This window comes from Tubulanus polymorphus, chromosome 12 (genome assembly GCF_964204645.1).
Source record: "Tubulanus polymorphus chromosome 12, tnTubPoly1.2, whole genome shotgun sequence".
Lineage (NCBI taxonomy): Eukaryota > Metazoa > Nemertea > Palaeonemertea > Tubulaniformes > Tubulanidae > Tubulanus > Tubulanus polymorphus.
This window is the reverse complement of record NC_134036.1, coordinates 1,316,090-1,329,193: the sequence shown is the minus strand read 5'-3', so window position 1 is coordinate 1,329,193 and position 13,104 is coordinate 1,316,090. Positions and strand designations below refer to the sequence as shown.

Sequence of the window (13,104 nt, the reverse complement as noted above, 5' to 3'; positions counted from 1 at the left end):
TCAGAAAAAGAAGTATTTTTGGTTAACTATTTCTAAAGTAAATCTATGAGTTCATGAAAGACTTTCCTTTTGTAAAAAAAACCAAGAACAAAACAAAATAAAACAGAAAGCACCGAATGTATTTCCGGAAATGAATCTTCTTTTGTAAAACAAGACAAAATAAAAACATTAAGTGCAAAAATAAACATCAAATTCAAATCAGTAAAATCTACATATTTCATCCTAGATTATGTACAATATTCGAGTTCATTATGAAATTAAAATAATCAGTTATATTCATATAAGGACTGTGAGTATAATCAATAAACGTGACGACAGGTAACAACTAACTGTCAGTAGTTAACTTGATTTTATACTAGAAATTACGAGTTTCAGCTACTAGTGTAATATATGTATTGTAGAAACTTTACCGGATGAAAATTATGAGTAATTAGATTAATTAAAGATAATTAATTAAGAGTGACTGAATTGATGATCACAATACAATTGTATTGTCATTGTGAATTATTTTACGGTAACTTACTGTCAGTAGTTATCTTGATTTTATACTAGAAATTACGAGTTTTCGCTTTTACTAGTGTATATGTATATTAGGTGGATAGGTGGATAACAGTAAGGGAAGGAAGTGGATGATACACGATGTGAACGCGGTGATTACAAATATGAGTGAAGAGATTAATTAAGAATATCTAATTAAGAATGAGAATTACATAAATCATCTTTATATTATAATCTATTTCTAATGATAAATATCTAATATAATAATCTTTATTCACATTGAAATTATAACATCATAAAAAATTATAATTTCAATGTAAATAAAGATTATTATATTCTAATATTAATATATGAATATAAATATTCATTAACAAAAAAGTAATCGTAAAATCAACAACAAAATTGCCGGTATATCAGGTGTGCCGGAATGTCGGGAATGCCGGTATATCGGGAATGTTAAGATCTTCGGTCAGCATTGTGCGTATTGATACATCAGGTAAAAAGGCCATTGGACTACTTTTCCATATTTCATACTTGAGCTGGAGGTGTAAATAATGATAATAATAATATGTGTCTTATATAGCGCTAAATCCAGCCAGGCCGCTCAGAGCGCTTTACATTTTTCGGTATTATTACCCCGGCCAATTTTATACTCTAATAAACATGTATCAGTCATCTCTCCCTGGGGAGAAGTAACACCGAGTGTCTTGCCCGAGGACACTACGGCAATGTACGGGGTTCGAGCCCACGACCTGGCTTCCCAGAGAAGCATTTCAGATGTAAAGAAGTATTTCAGGCGCCGTTTCTCAAATTCACTAAAATTTTTTCCTTTGCTCATCTTTTCCGATCATAATTCTAACTAAGGTTCACATAAGTGTCGTGTCCTTGTAAATACAATATCACCAGTTCATGCAGTAACTTGTATTGTTCCTATAAATAAAAAAAAAAAGAAAAATACATCCATGCAATTTCTTGTAAAAACTACTACGAAATCGATAAATTTCTTACCAAATTTGGAATGAATTGAGGTCGAGTCATTCGTAGTTTTTGTATACAGTGATAAATGTCGATTTTTTCGCTAGATGGCGCCTTGGAGATCAGTTCAAATGCCGCACAAAATAGCCCTGTTCTCGTTGTGCTGTCCCTTCAAAATTTGCATAATCGTTAAAATGTGTAATGTTGTTTTAAATAATTGACTGATGTTGCTAAGATACGAACATGCAATGTACAACAATAGGACTGGTGACGTGTTCTCTTGTAACTAACTTCACAAACTCGAATAGATATTGTAAATCAGGAACTGACTCATCCTCAGGCCATCCTAAAAACTGGATCTGACGAATCAGATGCGATTCCTGTGAAATCAAAGAAATACAATTGATCTGATCAGGTCATAGTAAATAGCAATGTCGAAGGAAATTCCGAAAAATACAGCCACCTATCTTTGAAAAGGTGCTATCGAGAATATTAAACTCAACATACATTCTGTTTTTGGATGGTCAAATCCCGACGAACGATGGTCTTACAGAGTAATGAAACTTCCTCCACAGTGATTGTAAAAGGACTGCATTTGATGCTTCCAGCTGCAGGCCAGTAGCTTGCATATGTCTAAAATCAGAAGATGTATTTTAGGAGACATCTAGATAAGGCAGTCCTAGAATAGGAGTAAGCCTTACCGGATCTTGTGGATATTCTTGATGCATCATCACAATAATTTCACAGTTATAGTCAAAGATCATTTGCCAGAAGTCAGTAATTGTGTTTGGCATTGGACTTTGTGTGGTTATAGACACGTTGTCATCTGTGATCGTCTGTAAAAAAGAAAGTATTTACATCAGTCAGATTCTTACATCTTATCTCGACAGAAGAATATCGAGTCATAATGTCCCTCCACCGGATCTGCCCGGATATTCTACGGATAGCTATGAAATCATAATCAAACTCACGTGCACAAATGAAGCATTAATGAACCCTTTATGTGAGAGTTGCGGTTGATACTGTGCCTCGGGAAGGATGTCTTCGTATCGAGACTTGTAAACATTGTTGAGTAGTTTGGCCACTGCTAGTGATTCCTCGTCCTGAATCGGAGCCGATGCCTTCAACACCTGTATTAATAGAAGCTCAGTGAAAAAATTGTTTCCCTCAAAACCAAACCAAGATGAAACAATTAGGACCCATAAGGAGGAACGATTTAGTCTCTAGTTTAACTTGGTCAATGGTTCACTGCTACCATCCAGATTTTTGTTCCAGGATCGAAACCTTCGTCTCATTTTGGACGAACTTAATACGTACAAGAAATTGTTCCTCTATTTTGTCGGACACGTTTCTAGATACAGGGCGCGTTGCCTTTCTTTCCTCGTATGATTCTCTGAAACTCCTGGTCGGGTATGCCACTGGTCCCAGTACCAGTTCCTCCAGTAGAATCTGGTGCACGAGAATGTACTGTTTCTGCAGGGAATATTAATAAAACAACATGTTTGAGAAGTTTTGGATTTTGGAAGCGTGAAATGAGAGACATTTGCCACATTAAGGTTTACCATATTTTGGATCATTTCTGGTCTTTGTTGACGGAGTTTCCTAAACATGTCGAATACGTTAACGAGTCCATCTTTCTTAGCTTTTTCAAGAAGCTGCTCCGTTGCGATATAACAACCTGTCCTTCCAGCACCAGCACTGGGAACACAAAACAAGCCATAACATTTCTACACGTCTCCTTAGCAGTAAAGGACTGGAAGATTTTCGAATTAATTTACCTGCCATGAACCAGCACAAGTCCCTGATCCGGGTCGGTAAGACGCTGTTTGATGAACTGTTGCATACGAACAACAGATAAAGCCGGGAACGGTACACCATGATCCGGCCATCCTCGATATTGGAACAGTAATAGTTTATGTGCTTGTTTGTGGCCACGCTATAAAGTAAATCCAGCGTTACTCATCGAGAGAGAGGCAGGTTATAGATAATACTGATGTGATGCAAGGTATCAAAACAGAGCCTCGACAGCATGTTGTCAAAATCGATATCGGAACCAAACTTATAGAGATAGCAACAGTAACATGAATACCAACAATTAGGTCACTAATGGTAAAACAAGAGGGTTGATCATCACCTTTTTAATCGATAGGAAATGAACCACTGCCGGAGGCTCAGTGTGTTTTTCCATTTTCTTTGCAACTTTTACTGTTATATCTCCATATCGACCTTTCGTGTTCAGTTTTGTTGGCCAATATGAATGACACTTCACCTGCAATTGGAATATGAAAAGACACTTTTATACTTTTTGACTGTGTACACAGGACCACCTCTGCTAGTATTGACATACCTTCTTATCTTTGTCTTGTCCTTCAGTCAGATCTGTGAGTACAATAATAGCCGGACATTTCTCTTGCCAAATCATCCGCCAATGGTCATTGAATGTAGATGGCAATGGAGCTGAAAGAGCAACTTCCATGAGCGCCAAAGTAGCATATTATAGATTATTGGAAAGTTATTAAGACTTACCCTGGCAAGCAATGCATATCACATGACCAGTTAGTCCCTGAAAAAGAAAACAAGAATTTCTGTTTATATACAATAGGAGGACGTGGCAACATTTTCAAGAGCAGAGAGGGATTGATTTATCACCCAAATATAGTTGGCATTGATGTAATCTGATGTTGGTTCTTCACCGGTTTGTTCCAGAACAACTCTAGTCGAATCATCTAGAAAGACAACACAACATTAACTCAGTGGAATGACATAAAGTAATACAGTTATATCACAATGCAGTTCATTTAAATAACAAAACTGATGTCAACGTCATGAGCTGGCAATACCTACAGGCCAACATGTTTGGAAAGCTGTTTTTCTCAACATTTTCCACTTTCCCAGCGCACTCGCTCAATCCACGTCTCAACTTGAGAACACCCTAAAGACAAAATAGATCCAGAACATAAACACATGTCTTACCAACGCGCAGTCCCAACCTCACGGCGATTCTACCTGAAATTCTTTATTCATATTCTTCCAATTATCAGAGGTCTTAATCAAAGTGTCTCCCAACAGGTCACAAATCATAGTAGCACCTTTAGAAGCGAAGTGATGATCCTCATCATCTTGCGATTCATCTACTGCATTTCCATCTTCATAGATATTGATATACCCGGAGCTTTCTATATGGAATGGAGAAAAATCATAAAACAAATTAGGTTTCAACTTCTCAAAATCTACAAGATTCACCAGACAAACCTCTTGATAATGCAGAATTTGCATAAACTGTATTTCCCTCTCTTGATGATTTAGAACAATTCACGTAAGTTGCCTCCACGTCTCTTGAAGAATTTGCATAAATTGTATTTCCTTCTCGTGATGATTTAGAACGATTCAAGTAAGTTGCCTTTACTTCCCTTGAAGAATTTGCATGAGTTGTATTTCCTGCTCTTGATGATTTAGAACGATTCAAGTAAGTTGCCTTTACTTCCCTTGAAGAATTTGTATGAGCTGTTTTTGCTTCTTTTGATGATTTAGAACGATTAAAATAAGTTACTTTTACTTCCCTTGAAAAATTTGTATGAGCTGTATTTCCTGCTCTTGATGATTTAGAACGATTCAAGTAAGTTGCCTCTACTTCTCTTGAAGAATTTGCATGGGTTGTATTTCCCTCTTTTGATGATTGAGAACCATTCAAGTAAGTTCCCTCTACTTCCCTTGAAGAATTTGCGTGAGTTGTATTTCCTGCTCTTGATGATTTAGAACAATTCACGTAAGTTGCCTCTACTTCTCTTGAAGAATTTGCGTGAGTTGTATTTCCTTCTGTTGATGATTGAGAACGATTCAAGTAAGTTGCCTCCACTTCTCTTGAAGAATTTGCGTGAGTTGTATTTCCTTCTGTTGATGATTGAGAACCATTCAAGTAAGTTCCCTCTACTTCCCTTGAAAAATTTGCGTGAGTTGTATTTCCTGCTCTTGATGATTTAGAACAATTCACGTAAGTTGCCTCTAACTCCCTTGAAGAATTTGCGTGAGTTGTATTTCCCTCTGTTGATGATTGAGAACGATTCAAGTAAGTTGCCTCCACTTCTCTTGAAGAATTTGCGTGAGTTGTATTTCCTTCTGTTGATGATTGAGAACGATTCAAGTAAGTTCCCTCCACTTCTCTTGAAGAATTTGCGTGAGTTGTATTTCCTTCTGTTGATGATTGAGAACGATTCAAGTAAGTTTCCTCTACTTCCCTTGAAGAATTTGCATGAGTTGTATTTCCTTCTGTTGATGATTGAGAACGATTCAAGTAAGTTTCCTCTACGGCTCTTGAAGAATTTACATGAGCTGTATGTTCCTGATTCGCATTTTCTTCCCCCGGGACACTCTTCAGTCTTTCCAAAGCTTTACCAATACTTTCATTGGAAGGTGGAATATTCTCCATGGATACATCTGCATTGTTCGACGTTTGTCGAGTTTTGCACCCACCGCGTCTGCAAAATTTGAAAAAGTTTAGGTGTCCATTAGTGTTGGGTAACTGAATGAGGGGGTTTGGTGAATAGGGGGCGATCGTCAACTGATGAAATATTATAGAGGTCACCACTATTCACTCGTACCTCCTTACTATTACTTGCACAACAGCCATCAATAAGAGTGTGAGAAGAGCTGCTCCAACGCCACCTATTATCATCCATGCAATACTCCACGGTGCTTTAACAATGATTCGCTCTTGCTGTTCTATTGGGGGATAATGCCAAAACGTTTGCTAGACAATGAGAAGAGAAGGCTTGAGGCTTTTAAATTGTAAACTACAATTTGTATTGATAGACAAGATGAACTCACTCCGTTATAATTCTCAATGATTCCTAAAATAAAACTGTAGGATTTCCCAGTTTCTAGAGGAGCATTAAAGTAACCACTATAGTTACGCGTATCACCAACTATAAACTCAGAGGGCACTTCCGGTGGTAGAACTGCAGTAATATAAACTGATAATCCTCGCTGTTTAGCTTCTTCGTACGAGACGTACTGTGATTGGTTGACTGTAAGCTTACGGCGACGGCTGATTGGTCCATTGTGTTTCTTCACGATCACCTCGTAACCGCTGCAAATCAGATAAAAATTGTTTTATAAGATCATGCGGTATTTATAGATGAAAATAAGAGGACACTTACGTGATGTTACCAGTGTTAACACGCGTTATTTGAAGTGTAACAGTCGTGTCTGTTACCGCTGCTTTCTTGACAACCAGTAGGGGAATTGTTATTTCACCTGAAATATCAGTAAGTGACAATTTTGACAAGTGACATCAGTGGAAACTTGAGGTCGTTGTGTTCAAATTACAAACCTGTCCAAAAGCTAACACTGGCAGGCGAGCCTCCGCCTATACTATTCAAAGCAAAAATTGAACAGTTGTATTGAGTAAAAGGTATCAGTGACGTCGTTATGTCTAAAGTTGTGATGGAGCCTTTGATTTTAGGTTTGTTGATTGTTTTTATGTCTGTTAAAGGTGTTGTGGAAGTTGTACTGATGGGTTCACACGTGAGCTGAAAACAGATAGGGACACGTTACAGTATAGCGCAGGTGGTGCCCTCTACCGATCAGGACCAGTTAATTCCTACCCGATAATTGATGAAGTCACAATTTGGACTGTTTGGTGCGGTCCATGTCAATGTAGTTTTCAATGTATCTTTTGTGAATGAGAAGTCAAGAGAAGCGGGAGGTCCTGGTACTGAAATGACACGACAGACAAATTACTTATAAAATACGAATCGACATCTTCTTGGTGACGGCAGCACCACACGAACATCTTTAGCACTGTTTAATAGAACTACAGTAAAACAAACATGTTTAACACAATTCTGTGTTTGAATTGGTGATTTAAGAGTTTATAAGAATGAAGGGTTTTTACCTGCACACAAAGTCTGTATATTTAGTATTGGACTAGTTTGACTCGCAGTTGATATAAGTTGACTGTTAACTAATTTCTGTAGACTAACAGCTATCTTATACTCGGTATTAGGAGTTAAACCAGTAATTGTGTGATGTGTAAGGACTCCTGCAGATTCCTGATTAGTCCAAGTGTTTTCTGATATCTTACGATAAACGACTTGATACTGAACGCTGACAGTACCACGTCCTGAATCTACTACAGAACCCGAGTAAGCTGTCCAACTGACATTAACACTGTTATCTGTCAGCGCAGATTTTGTCAAATTCGAAAACAACTTCAATTCTAAAAAATAAATCGATGTTGATTGCAGGTAAATCAAATAAAATGAAGGGTAAGGATCCTTTACTTTCGGTCATTTTCAATTGGTATCTTTTCCGATTCATATTGGTTAATATATTCAGGGAATAAGGAGTGAGATTCCCAGGAATCTATGATTCAGTGTAATATACCTGACTCGCACCACTTTCCGATGTAATTCTGTGAACAGCCAGATTGACAGATACCACTCAAATAGTCACAACTTTCACTATTGTTGTTACATCTACATTCAATCATACATCCAAATGAGTTCGATCCCTTACTACAATCACCGGGTGCTAAACAGAAATTTAAAACAGAAATCTAATGGTGATACAAAAAACTAATATTCGTTGAACAGAAATAACGGTTACACGTGACACGTAAAAAGGAGTTCTTATTTCAAAAATACAACTTATTCGTTCAAATTTGTTAGGTAAATTCTCATTAAAAATTCACTGAATATTCCTTTCTAAATTGATAATCTTGTTCATACTCTCTCAGTTCCAATCGCAAAACTAACCGATATATTTGAACCCGATAACTTCTATTTCTGCCAGGTTGAGATACTCTGCCTTACTAATGTTCTTGTGTTGAACGGTGACGTATCGACCAACTATAGGACCTGGGCTGCATGCTAATGTTTTATGTGTTCCGCAGAGAGCGGGGCCATGGTAAGCACATTTCTGGTTAGATGTAAAAATACTCGGGTTATTTCCGACTCGAATCTCCAGGTTGCGCGCGCGTTTTTCTGAGAAAAGAAAAAAATAGAGAACCTTCAAAATGAATTATACGTACATTTTTGAAATAAAGAAATCGAGCATAAAATAGAGGAAAGTTCAAGGAAGAATTTCGTGATTGCATCAGATGTAAAAACCAATTGTTTTCGACTGAAAAAGTAAATTCCAAATTTACAGTCTGAAAATCGGTTGATTAAACTATATTCTCAAAAAATCTTTTCGAGTTCAAAGTTATATTCCTTGGTTGATTTACTTTTGATAAAGTTGAGTATAAATGTGACCTCAGTGGTGTCTGTAGGGTTTCTAAATAATAAATGATATCAAAAATGATAATATGTACTCACTCCACGGCTGGTCGCAGCTCGTCGCGTCTGTTCTATCCCAAAGTGTAACTTCATGTACCACGTATTGAGTTCCGAGATCAATTCTAATCCAGGCGTCTTGATCCAAATTAGTGTGACATATTTCACGACCACCACTTGTTACCGTCTGACCATCTGTACATTTAATAGCGGGTGAGTGAGTGGATGACATTGTAACTGTTTTACCACGAGCCACGTTTCCTACAAAACACATTTTGTGAATAGAAGATTTAAATTATTTCACGAATTTTCAAAACGAACAAACACAAATTGATTCAAAGTTATTTCACAATTTCAACTAGAATTAAACAAAACTAACATTTTTTTTTCTTTACTCGATGAAATAATTAGAGTTGATCTCAGTTCGTCGACAGTTCCCAGATATTTCATAAATCTATGATATTTTTACTAATAGATTTTTTCCCGCTTATGGATTAGTGACGTTAATCCGTATACGGATTAGTGTCACCTTTAGTCACGGCAATTCCTGGATCTATTTCCGTTTTCCCTTATATGGGCATTTCAATGAGAGCCGTTTCGCACGAAATATTGAGTTAATCCGTTAATCTGAGATAAATCCGAGGTTCAGTGATATTTGACCTCGTTTTACTGGAGCAGAAACAGTTAATACAGGAAACTTACCGATTTGACAAGCTGGTCCAGTCCAAAATGCAGACTCACAGGTACCAGGAGTTTGACATGTTAAAGCGCTTTCTGGGTCCCTTATTGGACATTTATTTTGGGGCGTACTGCAATGACACTCCCAACCAATACAACTCTTCCCAAAACATTTTGCTGAAATGACAAAATAAAAAACAAGATTATTTGAAACATCCAAATATTGTTCTTCTCCGAGCTCTCCAACCCCGACAATTGATAGTTTGAATCGTGACAGTGACATAGTTTCTTTCTGTAGTTCTTCTCTGAGCTTTCCACCCGCAACAACGATTGGCTTAGATCCTGATGGCACCTTTCTGGGCTTGCCTTTAGGGTTTGTCATCATAGCAGATTAATAATTTCTACATTTTAACAACTCTGGAACCAGTGGATTTTGATTAAACTCACCCGATGTGTTTCTGATGAATAAACATAGAATGAACAAGAGCAAAAAACGAAAGATGTTTCTTTCATGGTACATTTTGCTCGTTTAAAGGGCGTGTGATGATATCACTATTCATGTGATGAACTTCCTTCGAATAAATCAAGGAAGTTTAAACTCTCAAAGTTCCGAGTTGCTAGTTTATTTTGATCTAAGGGAGGTAGGAAGAAGGCCAAAACAGAACATCAAGGGTCATAGTGATCTGTAGGTTTTATGAATGAAAAAAGAAAAACAAATCTTTGAAAAGCAAAAAGAACAAATTGTCAAAACGAAAAAATACACAGTTTCAATTCCTAATGTTAACGGATTAACTCCACTTAAATCCTTAGCACGATAGACAGGACACCCCTTTCGTGTCAAATGAGACAAGCCATAGATTATTCCCCGTATCACACGAAATAGTAATTAAGATAAACAGATACATACTACAAAAGACGTGTAAATAATAATTTGCCACAGGCAAATTGGTTTGCCTTTCGTGTATCTGGAAGAACGTGCAATCATACACGTATTCGTTTTGATAGTTTTTACTTAAGCTTAAGCTGTTAGCTTGGTTTTTAAAATGACCAGAAAACTCTGGGGGCTCTGCGAAGCATGACACAAAGTTCAAGCAATTCTTTGCTCTTGGCGAAAAAGAAAAATCCGGGAAGCCAAGAAACAAGTCCCAAAATTCTTATTTTTAGCTTTCCAGCTCAATTTCTTCCTGATCACCACAAGCTAGCGTTTTTCTGGAAATATTCTCCTAAGGCTTTAGATTATGCTCATTCCAGATTGAAACGGCCTCTTGAAAGCAGATAGATGCCGAGACAGCAAAACTCATCAGAAGATGACAAACATAATCCATTGAATAACGTATTGACATTGCCATGCAAAAATCTTTTATTACAAATAAACGTTAAGTATGCTTATCATATAGGGGTCCCATGAAATCTTGATGTCCCTTATAAATTTCAAGCTCAAATATATTCAAATGACCAGAAAACTCTGGGGACTCTGCGAAGCATGACACAAATTTCAAGCAATTCTTTGCTCTTGGCGAAAAAGAAAAATCCGGGAAGCCAAGAAACAAGTCCCAAAATTCTTATTTTTAGCTTACCAGCTCAATTTCTTCCTGATCACCTCAAGCTTGCGTTTTTTGGAAATATTCTCCTAAGGTTTTAGATTATGCTCATTCCAGATTGAAACGGCCTCTTGAAAGCAGATAGATGCTGAGACAGCAAATACTCATCAGAAGATGACAAACATAATCCATTGAATAACGTATTGACATTGCCATGTAAAAATCTTTTATTACAAATAAACGTTAAGTATGTTTATTATGTAGGAGTCCCATGAAATCTTGATGTCCCTTATTAATTTCAAGCTGAAATATATTCAAATGACCAGAAAACTCTGGGGACTCTGCGAAGCATGACACAAATTTCAAGCAATTCTTTGCTCTTGGCAAAAAAGAAAATTCCGGGAAGCCAAGAAACAAGTCCCAAAATTCTTCTTTTTAGCTTACCAGCTCAATTTCTTCCTGATCACCTCAAGCTTGCGTTTTTTGGAAATATTCTCCTAAGGTTTTAGATTATGCTCATTCCAGATTGAAACGGCCTCTTGAAAGCAGATGCTGAGATAATAGATGGCGAGGCAGCAAATGCTCAGTCGAAACATAATCAATCATAATCCATTGAATAACTTATTGACATTGCCATGTAAAAATCTTTTATTACAAATAAACGTTAAGTATGTTTATCATATGGGGGTCCTATGAAATTTTGAGGTCACTTATAAATTTCAAGCTCAAATATATTCAAATGACCAGAAAACTCTGGGGACTCTGCGAAGCATGACACAAATTTCAAGCAATTCTTTGCTCTTGGCGAAAAAGAAAAATCCGGGAAGCCAAGAAACAAGTCCCAAAATTCTTATTTTTTTAGCTTTCCAGCTCAATTTCTTCCTGATCACCACAAGCTAGCGTTTTTAGGAAATATTCTCCTGAGGTTTTAGATTATGCTCATTCCAGATTGAAATGGCCTCTTGAAAGCAGATAGATGGTGAGACAGCAAATACTCAAAACATAATCCATTGAATAACGTATTTACATTGCCATGTAAAAATCTTTTATTACAAATAAACGTTAAGTATGTTTATCATATAGGGGTCCCATGAAATTTTGCGGTTCCTTATAAATTTCAAGCTCAAATATATTCACGACTGAATATTTTCTGAAAACAGATCACAGTTAAGGTTAATAATCTGAAAATATCAAACCTTTGTTTTTGCCAATTGACTGTTTTAAAACGGATGTAAAATTTACGAAAGATCTAAAAACCAATCGTGTTTGGGGAGCTAAGAAAAAGGCCACAAATTGATAAGTTGACACCTCCCCCTCCTTTGTCAACCCCTAAGATAGATAAACATTATTGTTACAGTTTTTTACGATGTCAAGAAACAGCCGTAGAAGTCGATTTTACCAATGAAATAACTATTACTTCTAATATTTTTTCAGATAAGGTGAGTATTCGTCGATGGAATATCTAACGAAATTAAGAGAAGAGCAATAGTTCATTCATAGATGCCCAAGAAATAGTTCATATCTTTATCTTATCTAACCAACATTGGAAAACCCCTCAATTCATCTAAGAGAGCTTCAAGCCTCCAAATTCTGATATGTATTGGAAATAATTTTTCCAATATCGGAAATAAACACTTCTATCATCTCTTATAGACTGTTCTTACCTTCTTTAAGTTTACTTTACTTGAATTTTGTCGGATGCTATTACCGAGCCGACATCTAACGGATGCTGGCGTCACTAACCACGTCTCTTGAAAACTTCCGCGTTGAGAATACTGAGTGAATTGTATCCATTATTTTCATTCTCCAAATCAAAAAATAAATGTCTCCTTTTTCTGCCTATAATCCGACAATGACAGTCTAACAATGTCAGCAATGACAGTCTCCAACTGTCGAAACATTCGTCGTAAAACGACAGACAGACAGACATACAGACAGACAGAATGACACTGTCCATACCACATCCTGGCCGACTGATATAAACTCATATAATGAAGCCACCCTGCCCTAGTTTTGCGTAGACACGTAACAATATATATGGGGTCGTCGATTTCGGTACATGACGCCATCTTGCACTAGATTTTATTAGAAACGCCTAACAATAACCGATCGATAATATATTCATTCAAACGATCAAA

At 36.8% G+C, this 13,104-nt stretch overlaps 1 protein-coding gene across 2 annotated transcripts; it reads right to left on the bottom strand.

Annotated features, from left to right (window-relative positions):
• Positions 1–99: 99 nt before the first annotated feature.
• LOC141914037 (uncharacterized) lies at positions 100–12,978 on the bottom strand. 2 transcript variants are annotated; one of them, XM_074805294.1, is made up of 27 exons: positions 12,631–12,978; positions 9,450–9,602; positions 8,790–9,008; positions 8,229–8,456; positions 7,858–8,004; positions 7,367–7,690; positions 7,077–7,186; positions 6,803–7,001; positions 6,630–6,726; positions 6,298–6,559; positions 6,072–6,220; positions 4,726–5,948; positions 4,480–4,649; positions 4,318–4,405; positions 4,123–4,199; positions 4,000–4,036; positions 3,821–3,930; positions 3,608–3,742; positions 3,252–3,409; positions 3,036–3,171; positions 2,791–2,946; positions 2,445–2,603; positions 2,175–2,309; positions 1,981–2,106; positions 1,717–1,853; positions 1,507–1,642; positions 100–1,428 (listed from the first exon to the last, which is right to left on the bottom strand). In XM_074805294.1, exons 3-27 carry the CDS (start codon positions 8,977–8,979, stop codon positions 1,354–1,356), a joined length of 4,764 nt encoding a protein of 1,587 aa, XP_074661395.1. In that variant the 5' UTR covers positions 8,980–9,008; positions 9,450–9,602; positions 12,631–12,978; the 3' UTR covers positions 100–1,353. The 2 variants fall into 2 exon arrangements, with proteins under 2 accessions (XP_074661395.1, XP_074661394.1); XM_074805293.1 differs by lacking the exon at positions 12,631–12,978 and adding an exon at positions 9,873–9,973.
• Between the last annotated feature and the right edge of the window lie 126 nt (positions 12,979–13,104).